Source organism: Tupaia chinensis, unplaced genomic scaffold (assembly GCF_000334495.1).
Source record: "Tupaia chinensis unplaced genomic scaffold, TupChi_1.0 Scaffold000037_22, whole genome shotgun sequence".
NCBI classification, from domain to species: Eukaryota; Metazoa; Chordata; class Mammalia; order Scandentia; family Tupaiidae; genus Tupaia; species Tupaia belangeri.
Genome location: NW_006159481.1, coordinates 343,667 through 369,083, shown reverse-complemented (window position 1 = coordinate 369,083; position 25,417 = coordinate 343,667). Strand labels below are relative to the sequence as shown.

The window sequence follows — 25,417 nt, the reverse complement described above, 5'->3', positions numbered from 1 at the left end:
GAGAGACAGAAAGCGAGAAATCACCCCCCAGGGGGGATGGCCACGCCGCAATCCCTTCTCCTCCATTCTCCTCTCGGGATCTTGGGCACACACGCACACGTGCCCGGTGTGAGTTTTAAGCTACCGGGTCCGGGACGCATACTGCGGTCAACTACATGGGAGTCCAGCGACATAACCATTACGCTAACTGCTGGTCCCCCGAGAATGTTTTTATCTTTTCTTCCCATATGAAGATAATCTTGCTGGATACAGTATTCTGGTTGAAATTGTTTTTCACTTAACATTTTAGATATGTTTTCCCATTCTTTCCTTGCTAGCCAAATGGGATAACTTGAAAGTAACTTGACATTTTTCTCTTGTCAATTTCAGCATCTTATCTTTGTCTGTGGTTTTGGTCAATTTGGCTATGATGTGCCTTGGAGAAGTTCTTCTTGGGTTGATTCTCTGTGGGGTCCTTTGTATATCTTGGGTCTGAATCTTTGAATGCCACTCTAGATTTGCAAAGATTTCTTCCAGAGTTTCATGGAATAGATTATCAATGCCCTGATTAGTTTCTTCACATTCTTGTATGTCAATTGTCTATATCTTTGAACAACTAATGGCATCTAGTATTACTTGTATATTATTCTCATTTTGGGGATTATTTTCTCAGTCTTTTTGGTGAATTTTTCTAGGTCAGGGGTTTTATCTTCTACATCTTAGATTCAATCTTCTGCATGATCTAATCTGCTTTTAAATACTTTCAAAGAAATTTTTGATTTCCTGTATTATAACCTTTATCCCTAACAGTTTTGTTTGATTATTTTTTATGATGTGTATTTCCTATTTAAGATCATTGAAGAACTTTCTCACCTCCTGGAAATCGTTGTCTCTTTTATTCCTGCATCTTCTGGAATTCATTGTTTCTCTTTTCTTGTATCTATGTTAGCTTTGTCATTATGAATATCCTAAAATCTTTATCTAAAATTACAGGAGTTTCTTTTTACTGTCTGTGGATGATGGAGGGCTGCACTTTTGTCAGTGGAACTGGGTATTACAAAGGCCTCACAGTTTCAAAACAATAGCGGCACATGGGCTGAGCTGTGGGGTTTAAAGTATTCAAGATATTTTGCTACTGTCCAGTTAGGCCTGCCTAGACACTTAAGGTGTGGAACTTGAGAAGCAAGTTGAGAAAGTTAGATAAAAGAAAGAAAACAAAGGGGAAAGGAAAAAGAAAAAAACAGAAAACAAATAACCAAAAAAAAAAAAAACGCAAAACCCTAAAACAATGAAAAGGGAAAAAATATTTTAAGAAAAGGCAAAATAAATCAGAACCATGTAGTGCACTAGCCTGCTGTGTGAAAGGGGCAGGCCAAGGCCTACTTCAGATGCACATGCATTAGGAAATTAGTAAGAGAAAGGAGAGGCAAGAGTTAGTACCTACAAATTTTTTAAAACACACACACACACACATATATATATATATATGTATATATATAAATATGAGAGAAAAATGTTGAGAGAAAGGGAGAGGGACAGAGAAAGACATAAAAAGAAAGGAGATAGAGACCACCCTACTTGGCTTTTTGCTGGGTGTTGGCTTGGAAGGAGGGGTGTGGGAAAGATGCTTTTTCTTATTAAAGGGGCAGAGAGAGACCACCTCAGATGAGCATGGATTCTGTTTGTTTGTTTGTTTGTTTTTTTCCCTCTGAAAACTGGACTGGAAGGAAAAGTTTGAGGCAGATACTTTTTCTGGATAAAGAGACAGGGAAAGCCTACTTCAGATGCACATGGATTCTGTTTTTTTGCTAGATGTTGGCCTGTACAAAAACTTCTAAATCATATGTAATCTCATTTATCAATTTTGGGGATTATTGCCTGTACTTTGTGGGTCCTATTCAAGAATTCTTTGCCTACCTCAAAGTCTCCCAGAGTTTCCTGTGTTTTCCATCAGTAGTTTATAGTTTGAGGTACTAGGTTTAGATCTTTGATCCACTTGGAGTTGATTTTTGGTAATGGTTAGAGATTGGGTTCCAGGTTCATCTTTCTGTAAGTGGATACCCAGTTTTCCTAGTTCTATTTGTGAAAGAGGTTTTCCTTTTCTCACTGGATTGACTAATACTCTGTGTCAAATATCAGTTAGCTCTATGTTTTGGGGTTTATTTCCGGGGTCTGTATTCTGTTCCCATGTCTGTTTTTGTGCCAATACCATGGTTATTGTTTTTTTTTTTTTGTTTTGTTTTGTTTTGTTTTTTTTTTTTAGTATTTTTTCTATAGGGCACGTGCGCTCACTAGAAAGACAGAGAGATGCAGAGAGACAGAAAGCAAGAAATCACCCCCAAGGGGGGATGGCCTCACTACAATCCCTTCTCCTTCATTCTCCTCTTGGGATCTTGGGCACGCATGCACACAGACCCAGTGTGAGTTTAAGCTACCGGGTCCAGTCCTCGAACCACAGTCGACTACATGGGGGTCCAGCAACATAGCCATTACACTAACTGCTGGTCCCAATACCATGCTGTTTTGATTATCACAGCTTCATAATATATTTTGGGGTCAGGAAGTGAAATGCCTTCTATTCCACTCTTCTTGCACAGAATAGCTTTGGCAAAATGAATCTTTCATAATTCCAGATAAATTGTATAATTGTCTTTCCTAAATCTGTGAAGAATGTCTCTGCTAATTTGATTGGGATTGGATTTACTATGTAGATTAGAGTAGAATTGTCATTTTAATTATATTTATTCTTCCAATCCAGAAACATGGAATGTCCTTCTGCTTCTCTGTGTCATTTTTTATTTCCTTTTTTAGAGTTTCACACTTTTCCTTGTAGAGGTCTTTGACTTTTGGTTAGATTTATTCCTAGGTATTATATACTTTTTGGAGCTATGCTAAATGGTATTGCTTTCTTCAGTTCTACCTCAGTCTGCTGGTATTTAGTATATAAAAATGCTATAAATTTTTGTATGTTTGTATGTTCCGATTGGCTAGGACTTTCAGCACTATCCAAGTACTTTCAAAGGAGTGGAGAAAGTGGGCATCTTTTCTTTTATCAGTTTTTAGTGGAAAAATTTTCAGCTTTTCACCATTCAGTTTAATGTTAATTATGGGTTGCTCATAGATGACTTTCAGATGGTTTTATTTTGAGAAAAAAAATAAAAGAATAGGAGTAGGTAGAAACAAGCCTTATGCTAAGTATAAAAGCTCTAATATTGAGGGGATGAGCAGGTATCAGGATGGTTATGGTGCTGGACTCCCATATGGTTGGCCATGGTTCTCATAATAGACCCGGCAGATTGAAAATCACACCAGATACATGTCTGCATGTGTGTGCACAAAGTCCCAGGAGAAGAATTGAGGTGAAGGTATTGCAATGTGGTGATCCCCCTGGGGGGTGATTTCTCATTTTTTTCTCACTGCCTCTCTCTGGCAAGCACTCACACACAAACCTTAAAGGCAAACAAGCAAAACCTCTAATAAGTAAGCAATTTGCTAATAATGGATCAGAACTGAGCAGTCACATTTATATCAACACTTGAATAACTGATCGTGACTTAGTGAATCATTCATCACAAAAACAGTTATCAGGGGTTTGTGAAAGTCACCAAAACCATGGGAGCCACTGTGGGTTTCAGTAGTGGTGAAGGACCATAATTTGCATTAGTGATTTTCATATCCTGAAATCCTGATCCAGTCAACACAACAGCCAGCCTGGCTTCAGGAATGGCACCAAATTGGGGCGCATTTTTAAATGTGTGGTTTGTAAATCATAACTTCAGGTTTTTGAGTACTTTCCTGAATCTCCCTGCTTTGACAGAAAACTGTTTTTTTATTTATTCTGTGGACTGAGAAACCTGAATAAAAGGAAGCAATGATGGCATTTTTGAGACAGTGATTGACTCTGAGACGTCTTACTTCTATTAATAAACTTTATTTCTTAGAGCAGTTTGTTTTACAAGAAATTTGAGCAGAAAGTAGAGTCCCATATACTCTCTTTCCCCACACTTACTCTACACAATTTACTCTATTACATCTTGCATTAGTGTGGCACATTTGTTACAACTGATAAATTGATATTGGTATGTTATTATAAACTAAAGTCCATAGTTTGCATTAGGTTTTTTTTTTTTTTTTTGAGGTTTTCTCTATAGGGCACATGCTCTCGCCAGACAGACAGAGATACAGAAAGCGAAAAATGACAAATGCATCCTAAACAAATAATCCTGATGTTTTGCCCTCTCATGCTATTTTCTAATCATGGAGACATGACTATCACTTGGAAGTAAAAGAAACTGTCAAAAGACATCCAGAGTTAGATCCTAATCTCAGCACTACTTCTGAGAGCAGGAGTTTCTAAATGCCCTCACTACCTCATCTATAAAACAGAAATTAAAGAACTTCATTTGGATGATAATGAGATTCATATAAGTTGATGTGTGTGATGAAGATCCAGGAACAATTGGGAATTATGACCTTCACACTCAGCATAGTGGTTGGGTGCAAAGTGGGCAATTGATGAACATTGTTGAACAAATCGATAAGACCACGAGACTGGTTCTTTTCAACTTGCTCTGTTGACAAAGTCCTCCCAAAGAACTGCCTCTTTTGCTGCTCTTAGGCATTGTTTAAGAACTTCATAAACATATTAAAAATATCTATTTAATAACCACAGTAAGCTATATAGCCTCAGCTAGGTGCTATTTTATAGTATATTCATTCTACTCACAGTTTCATGCCTAAAGTAAACATTTGTTCAGGGATATTTTTATATATCAGCTGAACTTGTTATTGAAAGTAGTTAGATTGGGAACCAGCAGTTAGTGTAATGGGTATGTCGCTGGACTCCCACATAGTACCGCGGTTCGCGTCCCGGACCCGGTGGTTTAAAACTCACACCAGGCACGTGTGCGTGTATGTCCAAGGTCCCGAGAGGAGAATGGAGGAGAAGGGATTGCGGCATGACCATACCCCATGAGGGGTGATTTCTCGCTTTCTGTCTCTATGTCTCTGTCTGTCTGGCGATCGCACGCGCCCTATAGTGAAAACCTCTCTAAAAAAAGAAAAAAAGTAGTTAGATCAATTAAGATATTTTGTTAACCAATTGAAAGGTGGGAGAAAAAAGAAATGGAAAGCAACTGTAGATAGGAAAGATAGAGTGAGAAGATGGTGGAATATGGCAGGAGGTGAGAAGTGGGGAGGCATATCATATATATATATATATATATATATATATATCATATATACGTATATATATATCATATATATCATATATATAGAAATGAGAAACAGAAAATTATTTGTGATGATATCATGTATGACTAAGCCACTATAGAGTGTATTCAGGGTACATCTTGTATGCTGTCATGACGTTCAGTGAATGATTGCAAAATAAGTAATATAAAAAAGTAAATTTTTAGGAACTTTATTGAATTTTTTTGTATTAGTCTATAAACTTAACAGTTGTTTTGGCTTTGTGTTAGGACATAAGTTTAAATTAAAGTTAACTACTGATAAAAATAAACCCTTCATACTAATTGACATTACAACATAACGTAAGATGCATCATTCACATTGCTGTAGTGAATAATTCTGAAAAGTCAGAATTATTCCTCCTGTAAAAATGTATGAAGTGTAGGGACTTACCATCAGATTCCATTTGACATGAGAATTAGGATCTGGTTTTCCATATTCCCTATTTTGTAATAACAAGTAAGAAAGATTTCAGAACTCTGTTTATATATAATATTTCAGGGAACCAGCAGTTAGTGTAATGGCAATGTCGCTGGACTCCCACGTAGTCGACCGCAGTTCATGTCCCGGACCCGGTGACTTAAAACTCACGCTGGGTGCGTGTGCGTGCGTGCCCAAGATCCCACGAGGAGAATGGAAGAGAAGGGATTGCGGCGTGACCATCCTCCCAGGGGGGATTTCTCGCTTTCTGTCTCTATGTCTCTCTCTGTCTGTCTGGAAAATGCATGCGCCCTATAGCGAAAAACCTCTCCAAAAAAAAATAATAAAATAATATTTCATTATCCCCTCATATGTTAAATTGTTTTCTAGTGTCCACCTAAAAAAAAAGGCAAGTAAAGCAAAGAGTTTATTTGGGCCAGGGTTAGGACGATTGCCCAACATCAAAAAAATCCATGTTGCCTGAAATAGGTCTTATAGATATGAAGATTATTTTAAAGGCAAAGGTTGTCATTGGAAGAGGAATGGCAAGGAGTTTTATTCAGAAGTGATTGGCTAGATCCTATGATGAGAGAGCAGAATGTCTGCATGGCTACCTGCAGTCACTTTGCTGAAGATAAAGCAGTTACATGGATGTGACTCATGGATGGTAAACGAGGGCTGTATTTGGACAAGAAGGAAAATGTCCAATGAACCTAGGTAGTGTGTGTAGCTGTTTCAGGTGCACATGCTTAAGAAAGTCACAGACATGGACAAGTTTTATTTCCTCTCAACCTGATTGCTTTTACGTTGTCACTGTTCTTAGCATTATGATATTATGACAAACAATATTGTTATTAATTATATCCTATAGATATATTATTGATAATGTTTTTACATATGATTAAAGTAAAATAATAAGGATAACAAGATAATGCATCCTCAGGGAGTTCATGGTATAGGAGAGACAAAATGAAGTAAAATATAGTCAGTCTTTGATCGATCACTCTTGTAGGTAGCATGGCAGGCTTAGGACAAGGCCAGCTGATACCAGGTCCTGCAGCACTATCTTCCTCACTGGACCAACAGTACTGTTCTTAGCTGCCTCATTGTATGATTCTAGGAAACTCAGAACACAGTGACAATATCTGCTCTACTGAAAGTCACAGGAGAACAGGGACACAACTGGAATTCAGTCAAAATTCAGTGACCCAGCCAGGACTGCAGCATGTGGCCTTAGTCTGTGATGACTTTGAAGCGACATATTTTAGTCCAGTCAGCGACATGGTGGTTACAGTGGCTAGGTTCCACATGGTCAACTTGAGATGAGACATGAATGATGAGTAAGTACCAGTCAGCTGGATGATCTAGGCAGAGGGTGCAGTGGAAAGAACTTAGTACTGCTAGATCTTAGGAACTAGGTGAACTTAGAGAGGCGAGACCAGGATACGGGTAGAGCCAGATACTGAAGGCCACTGTAAGCTGTGGGTATTATCCTGAGAGCATGAAATATCAGGTAAACTGGAATGTCCCAAAACACTCATTATCAACTTATGTACATGTATATATAAAATGAAACACTCATTATCAACTTGTGTATGTGTATATGTAAAATGACTAGGCACTGGATTAGCGTTTATAATTACTCCTTAAGAGTCCTGTTAAGTGTGTGCTTTGGAATGTCCTTCTAGTTCTGCAAACATCAAATCAACAAAGATATCTTTGCTCCAATTCCCAGTAACATGGAATTTATCCACCCATGAGACTCTATGATGCTCAGTGTGAGTGTGATAAACCAGGGCCCAGTCTCTAGCTCCCCACAGCACTAGAACCAAAGAGTCTGTTTTTTTCTCTTGACTCAGTGTCTGGCTTTTAAACATTTCTGCTTTATCCAGAAAGTGAAGCAAGTATAAGAGTGTTCAAGTGGAGAAAGATCATAGCCTCTTCTAGGATTCAGAATGAACCTGAGGACAGCATGCAACAGCGTAGGATCAGGACCTGACCCAAGAATGCAGGTAACAGTTCAGTGGTGATAGTGGTGACATGATGGGCCAATGAAGGTGAAACCAAGACTGTGGATGGTAGGAGAAAACAAATGATGAAGAGTAGTTGTTGATGGCCACAAAATATTTAGCTTCAGCAAATTAAGTAGGAGATTCCCTCAATTAAGAAAGGGAGTTTAGCAGGAAGCAAGTTCATTTTTAGGAACTCACAGGATATCCATGGCAACTAAATTCAATAGGCAGTTTATATTAAGGCCAAGATCTCAGGATAGTGTGGAAATACCTACATGTTAATGATAGTTAAAGTTAAGCAAGACAAAGCTCTAACAGAATAATCTATACACTTCAGAAAGGATTGAGTTATCGGGATAATACAAATGGTCACCAGTATTTAAATTACAGATTTAAAAAAAGGGGAAGCAGGTCTAAGTCACATGGCCTGTGGCTTAAGGGAGCTGGATCTCACATGATCAATCATGTGGCTTGATATTTAGACCTGGTTTCTTGAAAAACATTTTGGGCACACGTGTTTATATTCTGAATATCCTGAAAAGAAGAAGAAATGGAAGAGAAGAGACAGCAGCATGGCCATGTCTCATGGGGGATACTTTCTCCCCTTTTCTCTATTTCTCTCTCTTTGTCTCTCTCCATCAAGTGCATGTGAGCTCTGGCAATTTTTTTTAAAAGAAGTCAGATAAGATATCATAGATTTGGAGGATTATTATCTTATTCACAAAAATCACAACAGTGAATAGAAAGAAAGGAGATAGAAGCAGCAGCCAATAAGTCACAGCTATGTGTAGAGGCTTAACCAGGAAGGAAGAATGGAGGGTAGGTACTTGTGAGATGGGTGGGACGAGGCCAGAAGAAAGGGCTTCCTTATTTTGTTGTTTGCTTGTTTGGTCTTAAAGTGGATAAACTTGATTACATCAGCGGCAACAGACACAAATGTCATGGGGAAAAGATTGAAGATATACGAGATTGAAGAGACAGCTGAGATACTTGGAGAGGAAGCAAGAGAAGGTGAATAGCAAGGATAGAAATTGAAGAGAGTATTACAGAGGTCTGCAGATGTAAGAAACACAGTTCTAAGACATTCATTTCGAGTAGTTTCAATTTCCAAATGCACATGTTTTCAACAGTGTTTCTTTATATATAGGCAATTACTCAAAGCCAACTTGTATTCTTGCTCGCGTTGGTGATTTGTGACCTTCTGTGTCCGGAAGGAAAAACTCTTCTCAAAAACTCTAAAGATAGAAATCAAAATATAGGCTTTGTGAGTCACATCAAAATCTAAGACATCATGATATGTCATGATAAATTAGTGAGAAGAATTGTGACCAATGTTACCTGAGCCCATACTGCACAGAAACTACCTGAGGATGCAGGAACTTCACCCTTTCTTTCACACGCTCACTCCCTCTCCTGTGTTGTGTTACAGCTGAAGCAGAGCTGATTTCTTCCCACTTCATATTACTGCATATCACTGTCTCAGCCACTAGTGTAAGCCCTTCAGGAAAGGGACTGTCACATTTACTTTTTAGTCCTCCATGTGATATTCTCAATGCTTGCCACACACTGCTAGATTAAGTTAAATTGTCATGTTCAAAGAGGTCTGTGAGATGGCTGAACCTTTGAATTGATAATAGTCCCAAGGCCTAAATGTTTTTAGAATTCAGCTTAGAAGCATTTTCTGAGACATATATAAGGATTAATCACATTCATTTATAGCCATATAGTATGTTGTCACAATTGCAGTTATACAGTGAGATTGCCTCCTGGGTGACCTGCTGGTGTTCACATAGTTAACTACTCCTTTCCCACCCTCATTGGACCAAGGTTGGTCTGTGTGATTAATAAAATATATAGAAGTGATGATATTCAGTTTCAGAATTATGTTGGAAAAGTCAGTCTTTTCTCTTTTGGGTATTTTCTTGCTGTCTCTTGTAACATTGTCTCTGAGAGAATCAACTCATTTTTTTGAGGGCAAAGAGGAGATCATGAGAGTTTTTAGTCAGTAAATAAGAATGTGATTGGAAAAAAAGGTCAATGCTGATTTCCCAAGCCATTTTTCCAAAGAAAATATACAAATAGCCAAGGATTAATCATTAGAAAAATGCAAACTGAAACCGGAAAAAGTACCACTTCACATTCACTAAAATGGCTAAAATAAACTGAAAAAGCCCAGCCAATAATAATTCTGGTAAAAACGTGCAGAAACTGAAACTCTCATAATTACAGGTGGAAATGTAAAATGTTGCAGCTACTCTGTATCCCTCCTCCAAATATTTTTCCCCAGGCTCCACTCCTCCACACATTGTTGAGACGGGGAGGTAGTATTGTTATATTTTGGTCAACTGGACCGGGTTGAAATGTTCACATATTGAAATGATCACCTTGTAAGCTAAAAAATGTGATTTAATGTATTAAGAAAATGTAAAAAATAAAAAAAATGTTGCAGCTACTATGGAAAACAGTTTGACAATTTCTCAAAAAGATAAAGTTGCTACATGGTCAATAATTCAATTCTCAAGAAAATAAAAAACATACACTCACACAAAAACTTGCATGTCAGTGTTCCTAATGCCATTACTCAGAAGAGCCCAAAGAAGTGAAGACAACTCAAATTTTTAAAATTTAAATTTATTTATTTACGTTCATTCACTGTACATAATTACAACATACAAAATGAGATTTTTTTCCTTCAGAATACACTATATTGGCTCGATCAAGCACATTAATCAACATATGTGTTATCAACAAATAATTTTCCATTTCTTATTTCCTGTATATTTTGCATTTTTCCCCCATCCTTGATTCCCTATCTCTCATCCTCTGCCATCTCCCACCCTCCTTTCACACTGACTCTGGTATCTGTGGTTGCTTTCTATGCCTTCCCCTCCCCCATATTTTGTTGGTTCACTAAAGATTTTAATTAATCTAAATATTCTGAATAGCAAGCAGAGCTTATATATACATATCCATGAACACAAGTCTGACTTTAGGCATAAACCTCAGTGAGTAGAGTGAACATACTATATAGCAGCACCTAGCTGGGGCTATACATCTTACTGCAGTCATCAAATAGGCATTTTTAATGCATTTTTTCTTTGTTTCAAGAAAAACAGTTTTAGGCTTTTTTTTTCTGAAACATTTTTAAAAGCTTAATTAATTTACATTCATTCCCTAAGCATCATCACAGCATACAAAATGTGATTTCCCATCCAGAATAGACCACATAGTGGCTTAATCATTCATGTTATTGTCAAAATTTTTCCATTTCTATATATGTTTAACCCCTATTTCTGACCTTCTGTCCTTTCCCACCCTCTTCTCACACTATCTCTGGTATCTACAGTTGTCTTCCATTCCTTCCCCCCCCCACACATTGTATAGATCACATAATTTCTTAAATAATCTAACTACTTTCAATAGCATGTTGAGCTGGTAATTTCAAGAAAAGCAGTTTTAACTTAAATCAAAGAAATACTAAGGAAATTTCCTTAAAGCTTAAGGCCAGGCTAAGCATCATCACAGCATACAAAATGTGATTTCCCATCCAGAATAGACCACATAGTGGCTTAATCATTCATGTTATTGTCAAAATTTTTCCATTTCTATATATGTTTAACCCCTATTTCTGACCTTCTGTCCTTTCCCACCCTCTTCTCACACTATCTCTGGTATCTACAGTTGTCTTCCATTCCTTCCCCCCCCCACACATTGTATAGATCACATAATTTCTTAAATAATCTAACTACTTTCAATAGCATGTTGAGCTGGTAATTTCAAGAAAAGCAGTTTTAACTTAAATCAAAGAAATACTAAGGAAATTTACTTAAAGCTTAAGGCCAGGAAACAGGTTAGGATTCTGTTAAAATGGTAGGTACATGAACTTATTGACATCTCAAGAAAGGACACAAATTCTTACAACTGGACAACAAAGCCTAGAAGAAAATTCAGCAATGTTTTAGTCAAAAGTCATAAAATTCTATTTCACTAATTCAGTCTCATGTACTTTATCTTCTGTTGTTGTTTTTCAATTTTCTCAATTAAATTCTGGGATATAATATTCAACTCCAGACTTGTCCCCATAATTAATTTGGCCATTTTCTTAGTTTTTGAACACTTATTTCTGTGTGTCTGTGTTTAATTTTCCTGATATAGCACTCCCTTGAGAACTTCTCAGAGACTGATCTGGTGCTGGTAAATTCTTTCAGGTTTTGTTCATCTGAAAATATTCTTGTCTTTTCTTCCTACATGAAGGATAATCTTGCCGGGTACAATATTCTTGGTTGAAGTTGCTTTTCCCTTAACACTTTGAATATATTTTCCCGTTCTTTCCTTGCTGACATTGCTTCTGATGAGAGGTCTGCTGCTAGCCTGATGGGAAATCTTTTGTAGTTAACTTGATGTTTTTCTCTTGTCAATCTTAGTATCTTGTCTTTGTCTGTGGCTTTGTTCAATCTGGCTGTAATGTGTCTTGGAGAAGAACTTCTTTGGCTGATTCTAATTGGGGTCCTTTGTATTTATTCAGACTGGATCTTTGAGTGCCTCTCTAGGTTTGGAAAGTTTTCTTGCAGGATTTCATGGAATAGATTACCAATGCCCCACTCTTTGCCTTCTGGGATATGAATTATCCCGATGTTTGGACGTTTGATGGTATCTAGTATTTCTCGTATATTATTCTCATTGTTTTGGGCCATTTTCTCAGTCTTCATGGTGGATTTTTATAGGCCAGCAATTTTCTCTTCTATGTCTGAGATTCTATGTTCTGCATAATCTAATCTGCTTTTAATTATTTGAAGGGAGATTTTGACTTACTGTATTATAGCCTTCAGCTCTATATTCATCTGTTTGATTCTTTTTTAAAGTGTGTAATTCCTCCTTTAGATCTTACAAGAATTTCCTCACCTCCTGGAACTCATCATTTTCTCTCCTTTCTATTCTGCAGTTCATTGTCTCGCTTCTCTTTCATGTCTGTTATCTTCGTCATTATGAATATTCTAAATTATTTACCAGACATTTCCATAATTTCCATTGAACTATCTATAGATGAAGAGGACTTATTCTTTTCCCTTGGAGGACAGGTGTTTTCTTGCTTTCCTATATTTCTTGTTGTCCCACAGTGATTTCTAGTCATCTGATGGATGGTGTGTTTCTTCCTAATCTGAATGTTCAGGAGCATGCAGAAAGAGGTGATCTGTAATCTCATTGCAGTTCCATTGTGATGCCACTCAAGTTTGTGGGCTGAAGGCTGAGTTATCAATAGGAAATGTTCATTTCTCTTTTTCCCCTGAAGTGACTAGTTCTCAGGAGCCATGAGGAATCTTCTCCTCAAAACAACTCAATTGCTAATCAACTAATAAATGGGCAAATTAAATGTGGCATATCCATACAATGGGAAACATTATTTGACAATGATAAGGTATAACATACTGATATATGTTCTACAAGTACAAGCCTCCAAGACATTATTCTAATATATGCTATACAAGTACAAGCCTCCAAGACATTATTCTAAATGCTATAAAGCAGTCACAAAAGAACACATTTTTTGATATCACTTATATGAAATGTCCAAAAGAGACAAATACATGGACAGAAAACACACTAATGGTTTCCAAGTGTGGGGAGAAATGAGACTAGAGGATGACTGCTGATGCAGTTTCTTTACAGGACAATGAAAGCTTAGCCCCCATCAGCATTCTCTACTATCTCTCAGTCCACCTCCAGGGGCACCATATTTATTCTTACCTAGTTCCAATCTAGTCTTCATATGGTTCTGTTACCCAGCTTCTGTTAACTGTCCTGATGTTGCTTTGAACATCCATTTCTTCAGAAAGCTCTCACTGTTTGCACATGATAGTCATTCCTTATGCTATATGGTCCTAAATGCTTGCCTGGCAGTCAGGAAATTGCTGTTTAAAGAGCACCCTTACACCAAAATAATCTATAAAGCCTACGAGAACCAGGATTGTACTCATTCTGTTCCTCACTGTCTTTTTGCTTATATAAACCACAAAAAAAATTACTAACAGAGTGCATGGGACTTGATATTCTTAGCACTTGTGCTAACTGGACCGCAAGTGTGTGTGTTACTGCAGAACATATATGACTTCCTAGCTATTTTAGTACAGTCTGGAAAAGGAGACACTTGATCCTGGGCTCTAGCCAAGGATCTTATAAAAGAAAATCTTAAATATCTTTCAGAGCCACACCCGCTTGATTCTCTCAAAATCTTTAAGGTGGTCTTTCTTACTGGCATGCCACAGATGCAGAATTCATGGATCATTAAGGTTAAATAGCCTAACCTAGACTGCAGAGCTGATAAGTAGTTTGACAGCAACCAGTTACCACTAGTTCAACAAAAAAATGCCCTTTGTTCACTAAACCACAGTATCAGGGAGCTAGATACTTAGCTCATTAATTTAAAGATTTGTTAACTGTTACTTTAATGTTGTGTCTCAAATCTCAGAGAACAAGAGAGAGATTGGGGGAAGAGAGAAAGAAAGACAGAGAATGGAAGCAGGGGGGAAGACTGGGAGAAGTAAGTGTTATGAACTACAAGCTTGTAGATGTATCAGGAGATTCTAGCTGTACCAGCAGATATGCTTACCATTCCCGTGCAATAATCCAGCTACAATATCAAACCACTGTGCCATACTTAGCCCCCAGGAGGCACTGTCTGACTGAACTTAAACCCCTGGTTATACCTCAAGGTTGGAAAGTACTGGCGGATTCTAGATGCGGTGACATTCAGCAATCACCGACTGCAGTCTGTTTTCAGACACCTTCACTCTGCTCTCACACAGGACTGCATTCTGGAAAAGGCAAAAGAATGAAATACATGTAGTTACTTTCACAAAGGATTAACCTCTACCCAATAAATCAGTCAATGGTGTATGGTTTGGCAAAATGATGGAGGAAAAGAAATATACACACAGGGGCATTTTGCTATCTCTGAAGGGATCTTAGAATCAATCCTCAACAGGAACAGGTGAAGGACAACAATAATGCCACATGCCAGGAACATAGTCAAACCTTCCATTAATTTATTTATTTTATTTTATTTCTTTGTAGACGTTTATGCTATAGGGTGCATGCACCCACCAGAAAGACAGAGAGAGACAGAGAGACAGAAAGTGAGAAATCACCCCGTGAGGGAATGACCATGCTGCAATGCCTTCTCCTCCACTTGCCTCTCAGGATCTTGAGCACGCAAACACACACACCCGGTGTAATTTTAAGCCACCAGGTCCAGGACTTGAACTGCAGTCGACTACATAGGAGTCCAGCAACATAGCCATTACACCAACTGCTGGTTCCATCATTTATTTTATTTTTAATTTAATATATTTTATTTCAATATCTTTTATATATTCAACCACTATACATCACTTATCTTGTAAAGTGAATTTCACAACATGAATACATCAGTCCAGTTAGGGATACTATATATCATAGAATTGGAAATGTGTCTATTATTTCTCTTTGTCATTGGCCTCTTTTTATTTACTTTTCCTGATACAAATTCAGCCCCATTTTATTTTTTATTTACTTTTTTATTGATTTTTAAAATTATTGTTCATATATTAAATTGCAACACATCATTTAGATTGTGAAGAGACTTTACCCAGCATGATATACACCTCGCTCCAGGCCAGTTGAGACCATCATACACATACTCGTCAACAGACAATAAGCCTTATCTGTGTCGCACAAACATCAAGAGTATGAAATGGAAGCACCAGAGATTAAATAATTTGCCAGGATAAGATACTCCACAGCTCAAGTCCTCCATCGCTAAATCACACTGTCCCCTCCAGGGAACACATCGACACAGTGGTGTGGCCAGAAGCCAGACAGGCAGTGGCTGAGCTCTTCATGAGACTCTGAGTCAGCTCCAGGCCATAGAAGAAGCAAGGATCTTCTTTGGGTTAGTTTCTGAGATTCATTTCATTTCTATTACACTCACCCATCTGTTCCTTCTTTTGAAGGCACATGTAAAGAGATCTGCTCCACTATATTTCCGGCAAACAGTTTTTTGCATGAAGAAGTCAAAAGTTAGGTTCCGGGAATTATCTTCTGAGACAGAATCCTTCACAGAAATGAAGTGTTAGTTTGCAATAGATGTGTTTGGTTCTTTTATTTAAGATAAATTTTTTTGCTATAGGGCACATGAACTCACCAGGGAGACAGAGACAGAGACAGAAAGTAAGAAATCACTCCCCTGGGTAGAGGGCCATACCAAAGTCTCTTCTCTACTTACCTCTCAGGATTCTGGGCACACATGGACATGCACACGCACATGTACCCAGCATGAATTTTAAGTTACCAGGTCCAGGACTTGAATCATGATTGACTACTTGGGAGTCCAACAAGTCCAGACGGTGTAACCATTATGCCATCTACTAGTCCCACAATAGATGTGTTTCTAAAGTTCATGGTGCTAGAAATGATTCTGTCTCCCCAATGTGGAAAAAAATACCTGATAAAATCATTACACTGAAAGATCAATTATCTTAACAATCACATGGTGTCATGCCTTCATCCTAAGGACCAGAGATGAAAAGTGATTGACCAAAGTCATACAATTTTTTATGGCAAAAGATAGAATCTGAATGTATATGTGGTAAAACAAATATTGCTAATATTGCTAATATTGTTTCTAAAATTGATTTAAGATGGAGTATCATTGTAAGGGAATGCTGACCCCAATCTGTTACACAGGGACACAAAACAAGTACAAAGTCTAACAGCCTGAATAAAGCAAAAAACAAAAAGTGTTTCTTATCTGCAGAATGTGCATACAACATCCCCAAATAGTGTAATCAGTTGCTTTATTAAAGACCCTCCTTTTTTTTTTTAATTTAAGAGATTTTTGTTATAGAGTGCATGTGCTCACCAGAAAGACAGAGAGACAGAAAGCGAGAAATGACCCTCCCCAGGGGGGATGGCCACGCTGGAGTCCCTTCTCCTCCATTCATTTCTTGGGATCTTGGGTACGCACGCACACATGCCCAGCGTGAGTTTAAGCCACCGGGTCCAGGGCTCGAACTGTCGTCGACTACTTGGGAGTTCAGCAACATAGCCATTATGCTAACTGCTGGTCCTGACCCTCCTCTTTTATGGAGAGAGAGCTGAAGCACCTCTGTCTACAGACACCAAAAACTCTTTCTCAATAAACTTCCTTTTATCTTTCTTTTATCTTGAGATGACAGCCACTGAGTCTTCCAATTGTTACAATCATTATTCATGGATATTTTAAATTTTTCTCTTCACTAACGCTCACTTGGAACCTCCAAGTTGATCTTTACAGTGCTTTTGAAGTCATGGACGTGTGCAGAGTGGTGAAAATTCAGTTGTCTAACATAATGTTCGCAGCTAGTGTCAAACAGGCAATGCTCTGCCTTCTTTTAGCTCTCAGACTACAAACAAATGTGCTTCCTGTGTGGTCTGCTTAGTGCAATGGCTTTTACATTTTTGTGCTTTTTGGTGGTAATTTCAGGGCTATCTTGTAGCATGATATTTAAGATGACTGAATACCACATGGACAACTCTGTGGTTTGAGTCCCAGACCTGACAACATAAAAAACACATTGGACATGCATTCATGAATTCCCAAAGTAGTACTGAGAGGAGGATAGAGAAGAAGGGATTGTGACATGTCCATCCCCAGGGGTGCTTTCTCTCTCTCTCTCCTCTCTCTCTCTCTCTCTCTCTCTCTCTCTCCCTTTCTCTCTCTGCTAAAGAGCTATCTCGTGTGTTCCTAAGCTCAAGAAGGCACAATGTGTCTTATAGAGAAAATATGTGTGTTAGAGCATCTTGGTTTAGGCATGAGTTGTAGTGCCCCTTCCCTGAGTTCAATTTTTTAGATAGATTTCATTTTGTTTTAATTTCTTTCATAAACTCAGTCACTTAGCTTGTAAAGTAAATTTTCACAAAATAAATACACTTTACACCAGTTCAGTTGAGGATATTATACATGTTATCAATACATAATAACCCATTTCTTTGTCTCATAAATTTCTTGCCTCTCTATTTTTTCCTTAATGTCTTTCATCACACTCTCCTTCTTCTCTGACCTGTATTCAGTATCCATAACTTCCCTCACTGTATTCAGTATCCATAACCAATTTTAATACCTTGTAATCTTTCAGTTTGAGTAATGGAGCATGAAAAGTCAGTATGTATTAAGTGGGGATAAACAATATCTTTCCTTTGTTGCCTGGCTTGCTTCACTCAGAAGTAAACCTTCCATACTCATCCACATTTTATCTAAAGCTAGGGTCTTGTTTTTTATGGCTGAGTAGTATTCCATAGGGTATATGTACCACACTTTTCAATCCATTCCTCTGATCGTGGACATTTAGGTTGGTTCTATGTCTTAGCAGTTGTGAATAATACCACAGTTAACATAGATGTGCCAGCATTTTTTAACTGAGGTTCTCCTATCCTTTGTGTAGATACCCAGGAGTGGGACTGATAGATCATATGGTAGTTCTATTTGTAGATCTTTGAAGATTCTCAATATTGTTCTCCACGGTAGCTGGATCAATTTACATTCCCACCAGCAGTTTAGGAGATTTCCTCTTTCTCCACAGCCATGGTAGCACTTATTATTTTTTAAAAAATCTTAGTCATTCTGGCTGTGGTTAGGTGGTATCTCATTGTGGTTTTGAGTTCATGTTTATGAATCATTAATGAATCAACAATATACATTAAATTTGGAATCTTTAAGATTATCTCACTAAACAAGTTTACTTGTAGATGAATCGACAAAAAGATTGTGACTCAAGACTTGCAGGAACCTAACCCTCTATTTTTCCTCGGAACAAAGATTTAGTATTTTTAATCCTGTGTTCATGAATATTTTGTACAATGTAACTATAAAAAATAATGAAAATAAAACTATATGTATAGTGTCATTTCCAAAAAGAATGCTCCTTAATTTCTTAATAATTCCTGAAAGAAATCATTAAGCAACAAATATAGCTCTGCAGAGTATTATTCAGTCCTAGGTTTTGGGGTATTTTTTAAAGAGGTTTTTGCTATAGGGTGTGTGTGCTCACCAGAAATCCAGAGCGAGACAGAGAGACAGAGAGTGAGAAATCATCCCCTATGGGGGATGGCCACACTCCAATCCCTTTCTCCTCCATTCTCCTCTCAGGATCTTGGGCATGCGCGTGCACGTGCCCAGCATGAGTTTAAGCCACCGGGTCCAGGACTTGAACTGTGGTCAACTACATGGGATTTCAGTGACATAGCCATTATGCCAACAGCTGGTCCTCAGTCCCAGGTTTCTTCTTCAGCAGTCTTATCTATGAACATGGTTACATAATTTTTATTCCTTTTAACCCAGCATGGAACACTGGGACTCTCTCAAATTTCTGAAAACACTGGGAATTTCTTATGACACAGAAGTCTTGTGATCAATTGAATACTTATTGTGTATTTAGCACCAGAGGCAGAGCAGGAGAGATTCCATGTAGCTTAGAGTCCAGATGAGCTGCTACCCAGTAAACGTGGTAAAGAAAATGAAAACATTGATGATGAAATGGTAATGGGAGTAAGGAGAGGAAGCAGCTACTTTAGAGAAATTGCCAGTACAATCCTTTGGAAGGGAAATTTAAACTGGGCTTAAGAGATGTAAAAGAGCCCATTATTTGAGGGAAGTGCAGAACCAGTCCCTGGCACAGGGAAAAGTCTTACTTCTGTGGTTGGACATAACAATGGGAGCACCATATTCCATGATGTTGGGAGATGAATGTCAACTGATGCTCTTACAACCATGGAAAGGTGCTCATATTTAATTCTCAATGCAGCGAAGTTGAGATTTGATTAATGGGTCGTATCTTCTGGACTATTTAAAGCTCTCAGGTCATGCTGATATACAGGTTGAGTGAAGAACTACTAGGCTTATTAAGAAAACTCAGGAATAAAGTGAAAGGGCCTGATCCTTCTGATTAAGTTTATTAAACTCTAGTCCAGAACACCTACACATATATACACATGAGTAAGCCACTTATTTTTTTGGACATATTCCTAGAAGTGAAACTATATGACCAATAGTTTAAAATATATGCTAAAGTTAATGTCCAGCATGTTCATAAATGTGCATAACACATATTTCTGAATTGGTTTTGAAAGATAAATTTTTCTGGGACCAGCAGTTAGTGTAATGGCTATGTCACTGAACTCCCATGTAGTCTACTGCCATTCAAGTCCCAGACCCAGTGGCTTATACTCACGCCGGGCACATGTGCATGCGTGCCCAAGATCCCGAAAGGAGACTGGAGGAGAAGGGATTGTGGCATGGCCATCCCCCCTGGGGGGTGATTTCTTGCTTTCTGTCTCTCTGTCTCTCTGACAAGTGCATGCACCCTGTAGCAAGAACTTCTCTCCCAAAAAAGATGAAAAATTAAAAAAAGACAAGTTTTTCCTTTTTCTTTTTTTAGATAGATTTTTGCTATAGGGTATGTGCACTCTCCAGAGAGATAGAGAGAAAGAAAATGAGAAAAAAACCACAGGAGTGATGACCTTGCCACAATCCCTTCACTTCTCTTCTCCTCTTGAGATTTTAGGGATGCAGACACACACACCCAGCATGTGTTTCAAGCAGCCAGATCTGGACTCAAACCTCAGGTAGTCATGTGGCAGTCCAGTGACATAACTATTATGATATCTTCTGGTCTCTTGAAAGGTGATTTTACCAAATTATATTCTCTCTGTAGTAATGAGTATTCTTTTTCATCCTATTATTGTCTAACCTTATTCTACCTTCCTACCCTGTTGTTTTAATTCTGATTATTTTTCTTTTCACCTACTAGTAAGCTAAATTTGTTTTTCAAATCCTACTTACTCCTTTGTATTTCATCGTTGGTGACATGTCTGGACCTTCAGTTTTAATGATTTATTTCTTCAGCTCTCTCCTGAAGTCTTGGGCTCCTAATGAATAGCTCGTATGTGCTGCTATGGACAGAATTGTACATGGGAACTATCTACAGGGTATTTGTAGAAAACATCGCTAACACACACAGCATAAATCAAAGTGTGAAACACTCCAAGAGGAAAGAAATGTCACCAGGAGAAATTGAAGTAGGAGGATGCTCCTGCAAATAGAAGAAGAAATGAAATTTTCCTTTTTAAAATTTTATTATTATTATTTTAGGGTCTGAAACACTGAAGAAATTAGATTTTCAAGAAGTAGGCACAATGAGTGTAGCTTTGCTGATAAATGTAAATAATTAGAAATGCTCTCACTCCCTGTTCAAAACAGCATGGTATTGACACAATAACAGAACATGGTGTTGACACAAAAACAGTGGAATAGAATAGAGATCTCAGAAAAGAAAAAAACCAAACATGCCGCCTACTGATCTTTGTCAAAGTGTACCAGTCAATCCAGTGGAAAAATTAAAACCTCCTTAGCAAATGGTTCTGGAAAAACTGGGTATCCGCCTGCAAAAAGATGAATCTGAAGTCCTATCTTTCACCATTGACACAAATCAACTCAAAGTGGATCAAAGACCTAAACATAAGATCTCAAACTATAAAACTCCTGATGAAAAGCACTGAAGAAACTCTGGAGACACTGGGGTAGCAAAGACGTCTTAAATAAGACCCCCAAAGCACAGTCAATAATTCCAAAATTAGACAAGTGGGATTACATTAGATTAAGAAGTTTCTGCAAAGCAAAATACAGTAATTAGTGTGAATCAACAACCCTCAAAATTTGGAGAATATTTTTGTAAATTATGTGTCAGATAAGGGATTGATAATCAGAATTCGCAGATACCCCAAAAATTATCAATCCAATTAAAACATAGGAAAATGAGCTGAACAAACAATTCTATAATGAAGACATATGAATAGGCAAACATAATAGGAAAAAATGTTCAATATCCCTCATCCTAAGGGAGATGCTGATGAAAACTACAATGATTTACCACCTAACCCCAATCCGAATGAGTAAATTATTTTATTTTGTATTATTTTTATTGTTTTTTTTAAAAACCTTTGATCTCTATACATCATTAAGCTTCTAAAGAGAATCTACAAAATATGAAATACATCTTAGACTATTTCAGTTGAGAATACTATACACATTATCATCAATATGTAATACATAATTTTTGAGTTCCACAAATGTCTTGCTTCTCTATATTTTTCCCTCATCTTCTTCCTTATATTCTTTCCTTCTCCCACCATCCTTCCACACTGTCTACTGCATATGTCACTATTTTCACTTCTTTTATGCCCTATATTAAGTGGAGACATGTAATAAATTTCTTTCATAGCCTGATTTGCTTCACACAGCATTAAATCATCCATTTTTGACCACTTTTTATAAAATACCATGGTCTTGTTGTTTTTTCATGGCCAAACAGTTTTCCATAGAGTATATGTACCACACGTTTTCAATCCATTCCTCTGTTCATGGACATTTGGATTGGTTCTATGTCTTAGCAATTGTGAATAATGTTGCAATAAACATTGATGTGCAAGTGCTTTTATTACTGAGCATTCCCTTGTCCTTTGGGTAGATACTGAGAGTGGGATTACTTGATCATATGGTAATTCTATTTGTAGGTCTTTGAGTAACCTCCATATTGTTCTCTACACTGGCTGGATCAATTTACATTCCCACCAATAGTGTAGGAGAGTTCCCTTTCCACCACAATCCCACCAAAACTTTTCATTTCTTTTGTATTTTTAATCTTTTCCAGAATGACTAAGATTTAAAAATCAAAAAATGGTAAGTGCTGGCAGGCCTGTGGTAAAGGGGGAATTCTTCTATTCTGCTGGTGAATAGGTAAATTGGTTCAGCCACTCTGGAGAACTATATGGGAGTTCTTCAAATATCTACTTATAGAACTACCATATGATCCGACAGTTCTGGGTATCTGCCCAAATACAGGATGACACTCAGAAAAGTCCTTGCACGTCTATGTTTATTGAGGCATTATTCAAAACTGCTAAGACATGGAACCAACCCAAATGTTCATGAACAGAAGAATGGATTTTAAAAGTGTGTTTATACTCTATGGGATGCTACTCAGCCATTAAAAAACAACAAGACCCTGACTTTTTAATAGAAAATAGACAAATATGGGAAGATTTACTGCTGAGTGAAGCAAGACAGACTATGAGGAAAGACATTGCATGCTTCCATTTAATATGTGTCGCTATCTGTGCTCTATTGTGGAAACTGAAAGATTAGATCATGCATAAGCCTGGACAATGATTGTGGATACTGGATACAATGTGGGAAGAGAGTGGGAGAAGGGGTATAGTGTAACAAAAGAAATTAAGAAGAAAAATAGAGAGGCAAGATTTTTTTGGGACACAGAAATGGATTAATATCTGTTGATGATAATGTGTATAGGATCCTCAACTGGACTGGTGTGAAGTGCCTTCATGTTGTGAAAATTCACTTTACAAGCTAAGTGATGTATAGTAATTGAATGTATGAAAGAAATAGAACAAAATAAAAGACATATTAAAAAATATAAAGTATTTGCACAGCATGCAGCACTGGCAGACAGCCAACATCTTTCCGTGTCTTTACATGTATTCTCTCTGTGCATGTCTGTGTCTTCACTATCTTTTACTAGAGGACATGGTCACATTGAATCATGATTCACCCAATGACTTCAATATCTAAGTAAGAGGAATCTTCAAAAAGTTCACAGAAAATGCATACTGAAAGAAACTATGTATGGATTTGAAATTTGTTTTCACCAAAATAAATTTGTACTTTAACTGAAAAAATCAAGAAAGGAATGGCCTATGGGATAAATGGTTTATTATCTGTTTATGATAATGTGTATAGTATCCTCAACTCACCTGGTGTGAAATGTATTCCTTTTGGCAAAATTCACTTTATAAGAGAAGAGATGTATAGTGATTGAATGTTTAAACTAACTAACTAACTAACTAAATAAATAAATAAAAGGAATGGCCAAGGAAAGGCAAGAATTAGCAGACTTCTTGGTAGAAGAGTAGTATATGTAAGACAAAGTGGCATATTTTATTTAGTAGAAATAAGGGTTGCATACATCATATTTTAGGTGTATATGTGTGGGGGGTTCAGGTCTGGGTGACCACACTGAGATGGCACACATATTTCATGTGCACTGGTGGGATACACCTGACGTGAGCTCTACTGTATGGACCAGATACCCACGGCATCAGTAGTTAGTTCTCTTGTCTTCATTTAATTAACTACTTTCTTCTCTAGTGAGCATAGATCTATTCCCAGTAAATTTGAAATGTTCATCTGCAAGACTCGCAAGAGGACATGGATTCCACAACACCTCAAGTAGAATTCATTTTTAAATATTAATGGAAACTCAATATGGAAGTTAATACAAGTTGTTTTAAAGGAAAGGGCTTCCTTATTATGATCTAACCCTCTTTCAGAGGGCTTCAAACGTTGTTTGGCACCTGACCACATATATCTCATGGTGTCTCCATACCACAATGTCCAAGTCCACGCAGCCCCACTCTGGCCATGGCAGCCTTGTTCTGAGAGATATCTAAGTAGAGAAGAGCCCATAGGTGTTATGATTAATGATTAAGGAAAAGACAAGTGGGACAATTCAATGAATTTCTTCAGAATTTGCAAAAGAGAAATCTAGCCTGTTTCTGAAGAAATAACAATGAATATGTTGTATTTGGGGACTTGGGTTAGGAAGTCATGACTTGGGTGCTCTGCAGAGTAGTAGACAGAAGAAGGTAAAGAGGCATCCAGGAAGAAAAGAAGGGAGCAAAGAGGCCAAAAGAAATCACAGCCACATGGCCTCTGCAAGAAAGGGGCTGCTTCCTGAACTCCTGGCCATGTCTCCGTTGTTAATTTTATGCAATCCAGCTGCTCAGCCTTTTCATTCCTAATGTATATAACTTCACAGAACCTCCTATAATGCTCACCTTAAACTAAATGTACTTGAGAGTATGTCCATTTCTACCTCCAAATGACCCCCATTAAGATGACAACAATCAATTTAGTCAGGTGGGAAACAGGAGGAAGGAGGAATGTGACTTTCTGTCTCTGTTTCTTATTTTCTTTGAAGAACAGCTCTACATTTTCCTTGCCTATCACAGATGTAGTCAGGAAAGCCCAAGTAAATTCTTCTTTCCCTGGTTCCCAAGGTTAACAAAAACAAACAAACAAAAACAACGGCACCACCACCACCAACAAAAACAGAATTGTTCCAGATTGACAGAGGAAGTTAGAGGTCTTTGGCTCAAAAGCCAGAATTGATTTTCTGTAAATATTAGGAGCAGGACTGCTGAATATGAAAGGAGGCTCATTTTAAATAAATCAGTAGTTCTCACTAGAACATTTCAGGAAGAACTACGAGGACTTCACATTTTCCTTGCCTATCACAGATGTAGTCAGGAAAGCCCAAGTAAATTCTTCTTTCCCTGGTTCCCAAGGTTAACAAAAACAAACAAACAAAAACAACGGCACCACCACCACCAACAAAAACAGAATTGTTCCAGATTGACAGAGGAAGTTAGAGGTCTTTGGCTCAAAAGCCAGAATTGATTTTCTGTAAATATTAGGAGCAGGACTGCTGAATATGAAAGGAGGCTCATTTTAAATAAATCAGTAGTTCTCACTAGAACATTTCAGGAAGAACTACGAGGACTTCAGATACAAAAACAGGACACAGGGAAACAGAAGACAAGGTCAGAGGGAAGAATGCAGCAGAAAAATCAGTCACTAGAAGTAGCTTTGAGAACATCATGACAAAAAA

General features: G+C 37.7%; 1 protein-coding gene across 2 annotated transcripts in view; it reads right to left on the bottom strand.

Moving 5' to 3' along the window:
• Window positions 1-8,745: 8,745 nt before the first annotated feature.
• LOC102470206 (secreted phosphoprotein 24-like) overlaps window positions 8,746-25,417 on the bottom strand; it is an 18,124-nt gene continuing 1,452 nt past the window's right edge. The window contains exons 3-5 of one of the 2 annotated variants that reach the window (XM_006140564.3): window positions 15,628-15,750; window positions 14,366-14,473; window positions 8,746-8,896 (exon numbers count right to left, since the gene is read on the bottom strand). In XM_006140564.3, the coding sequence (XP_006140626.1) occupies window positions 14,393-14,473; window positions 15,628-15,750 (204 nt within the window). In that variant the 3' untranslated portion in view covers window positions 8,746-8,896; window positions 14,366-14,392. Of the gene's footprint in view, window positions 8,897-13,872; window positions 14,474-15,627; window positions 15,751-25,417 lie in introns of those variants that run through there. The other variant, XM_006140563.3, reaches the window with a different exon arrangement.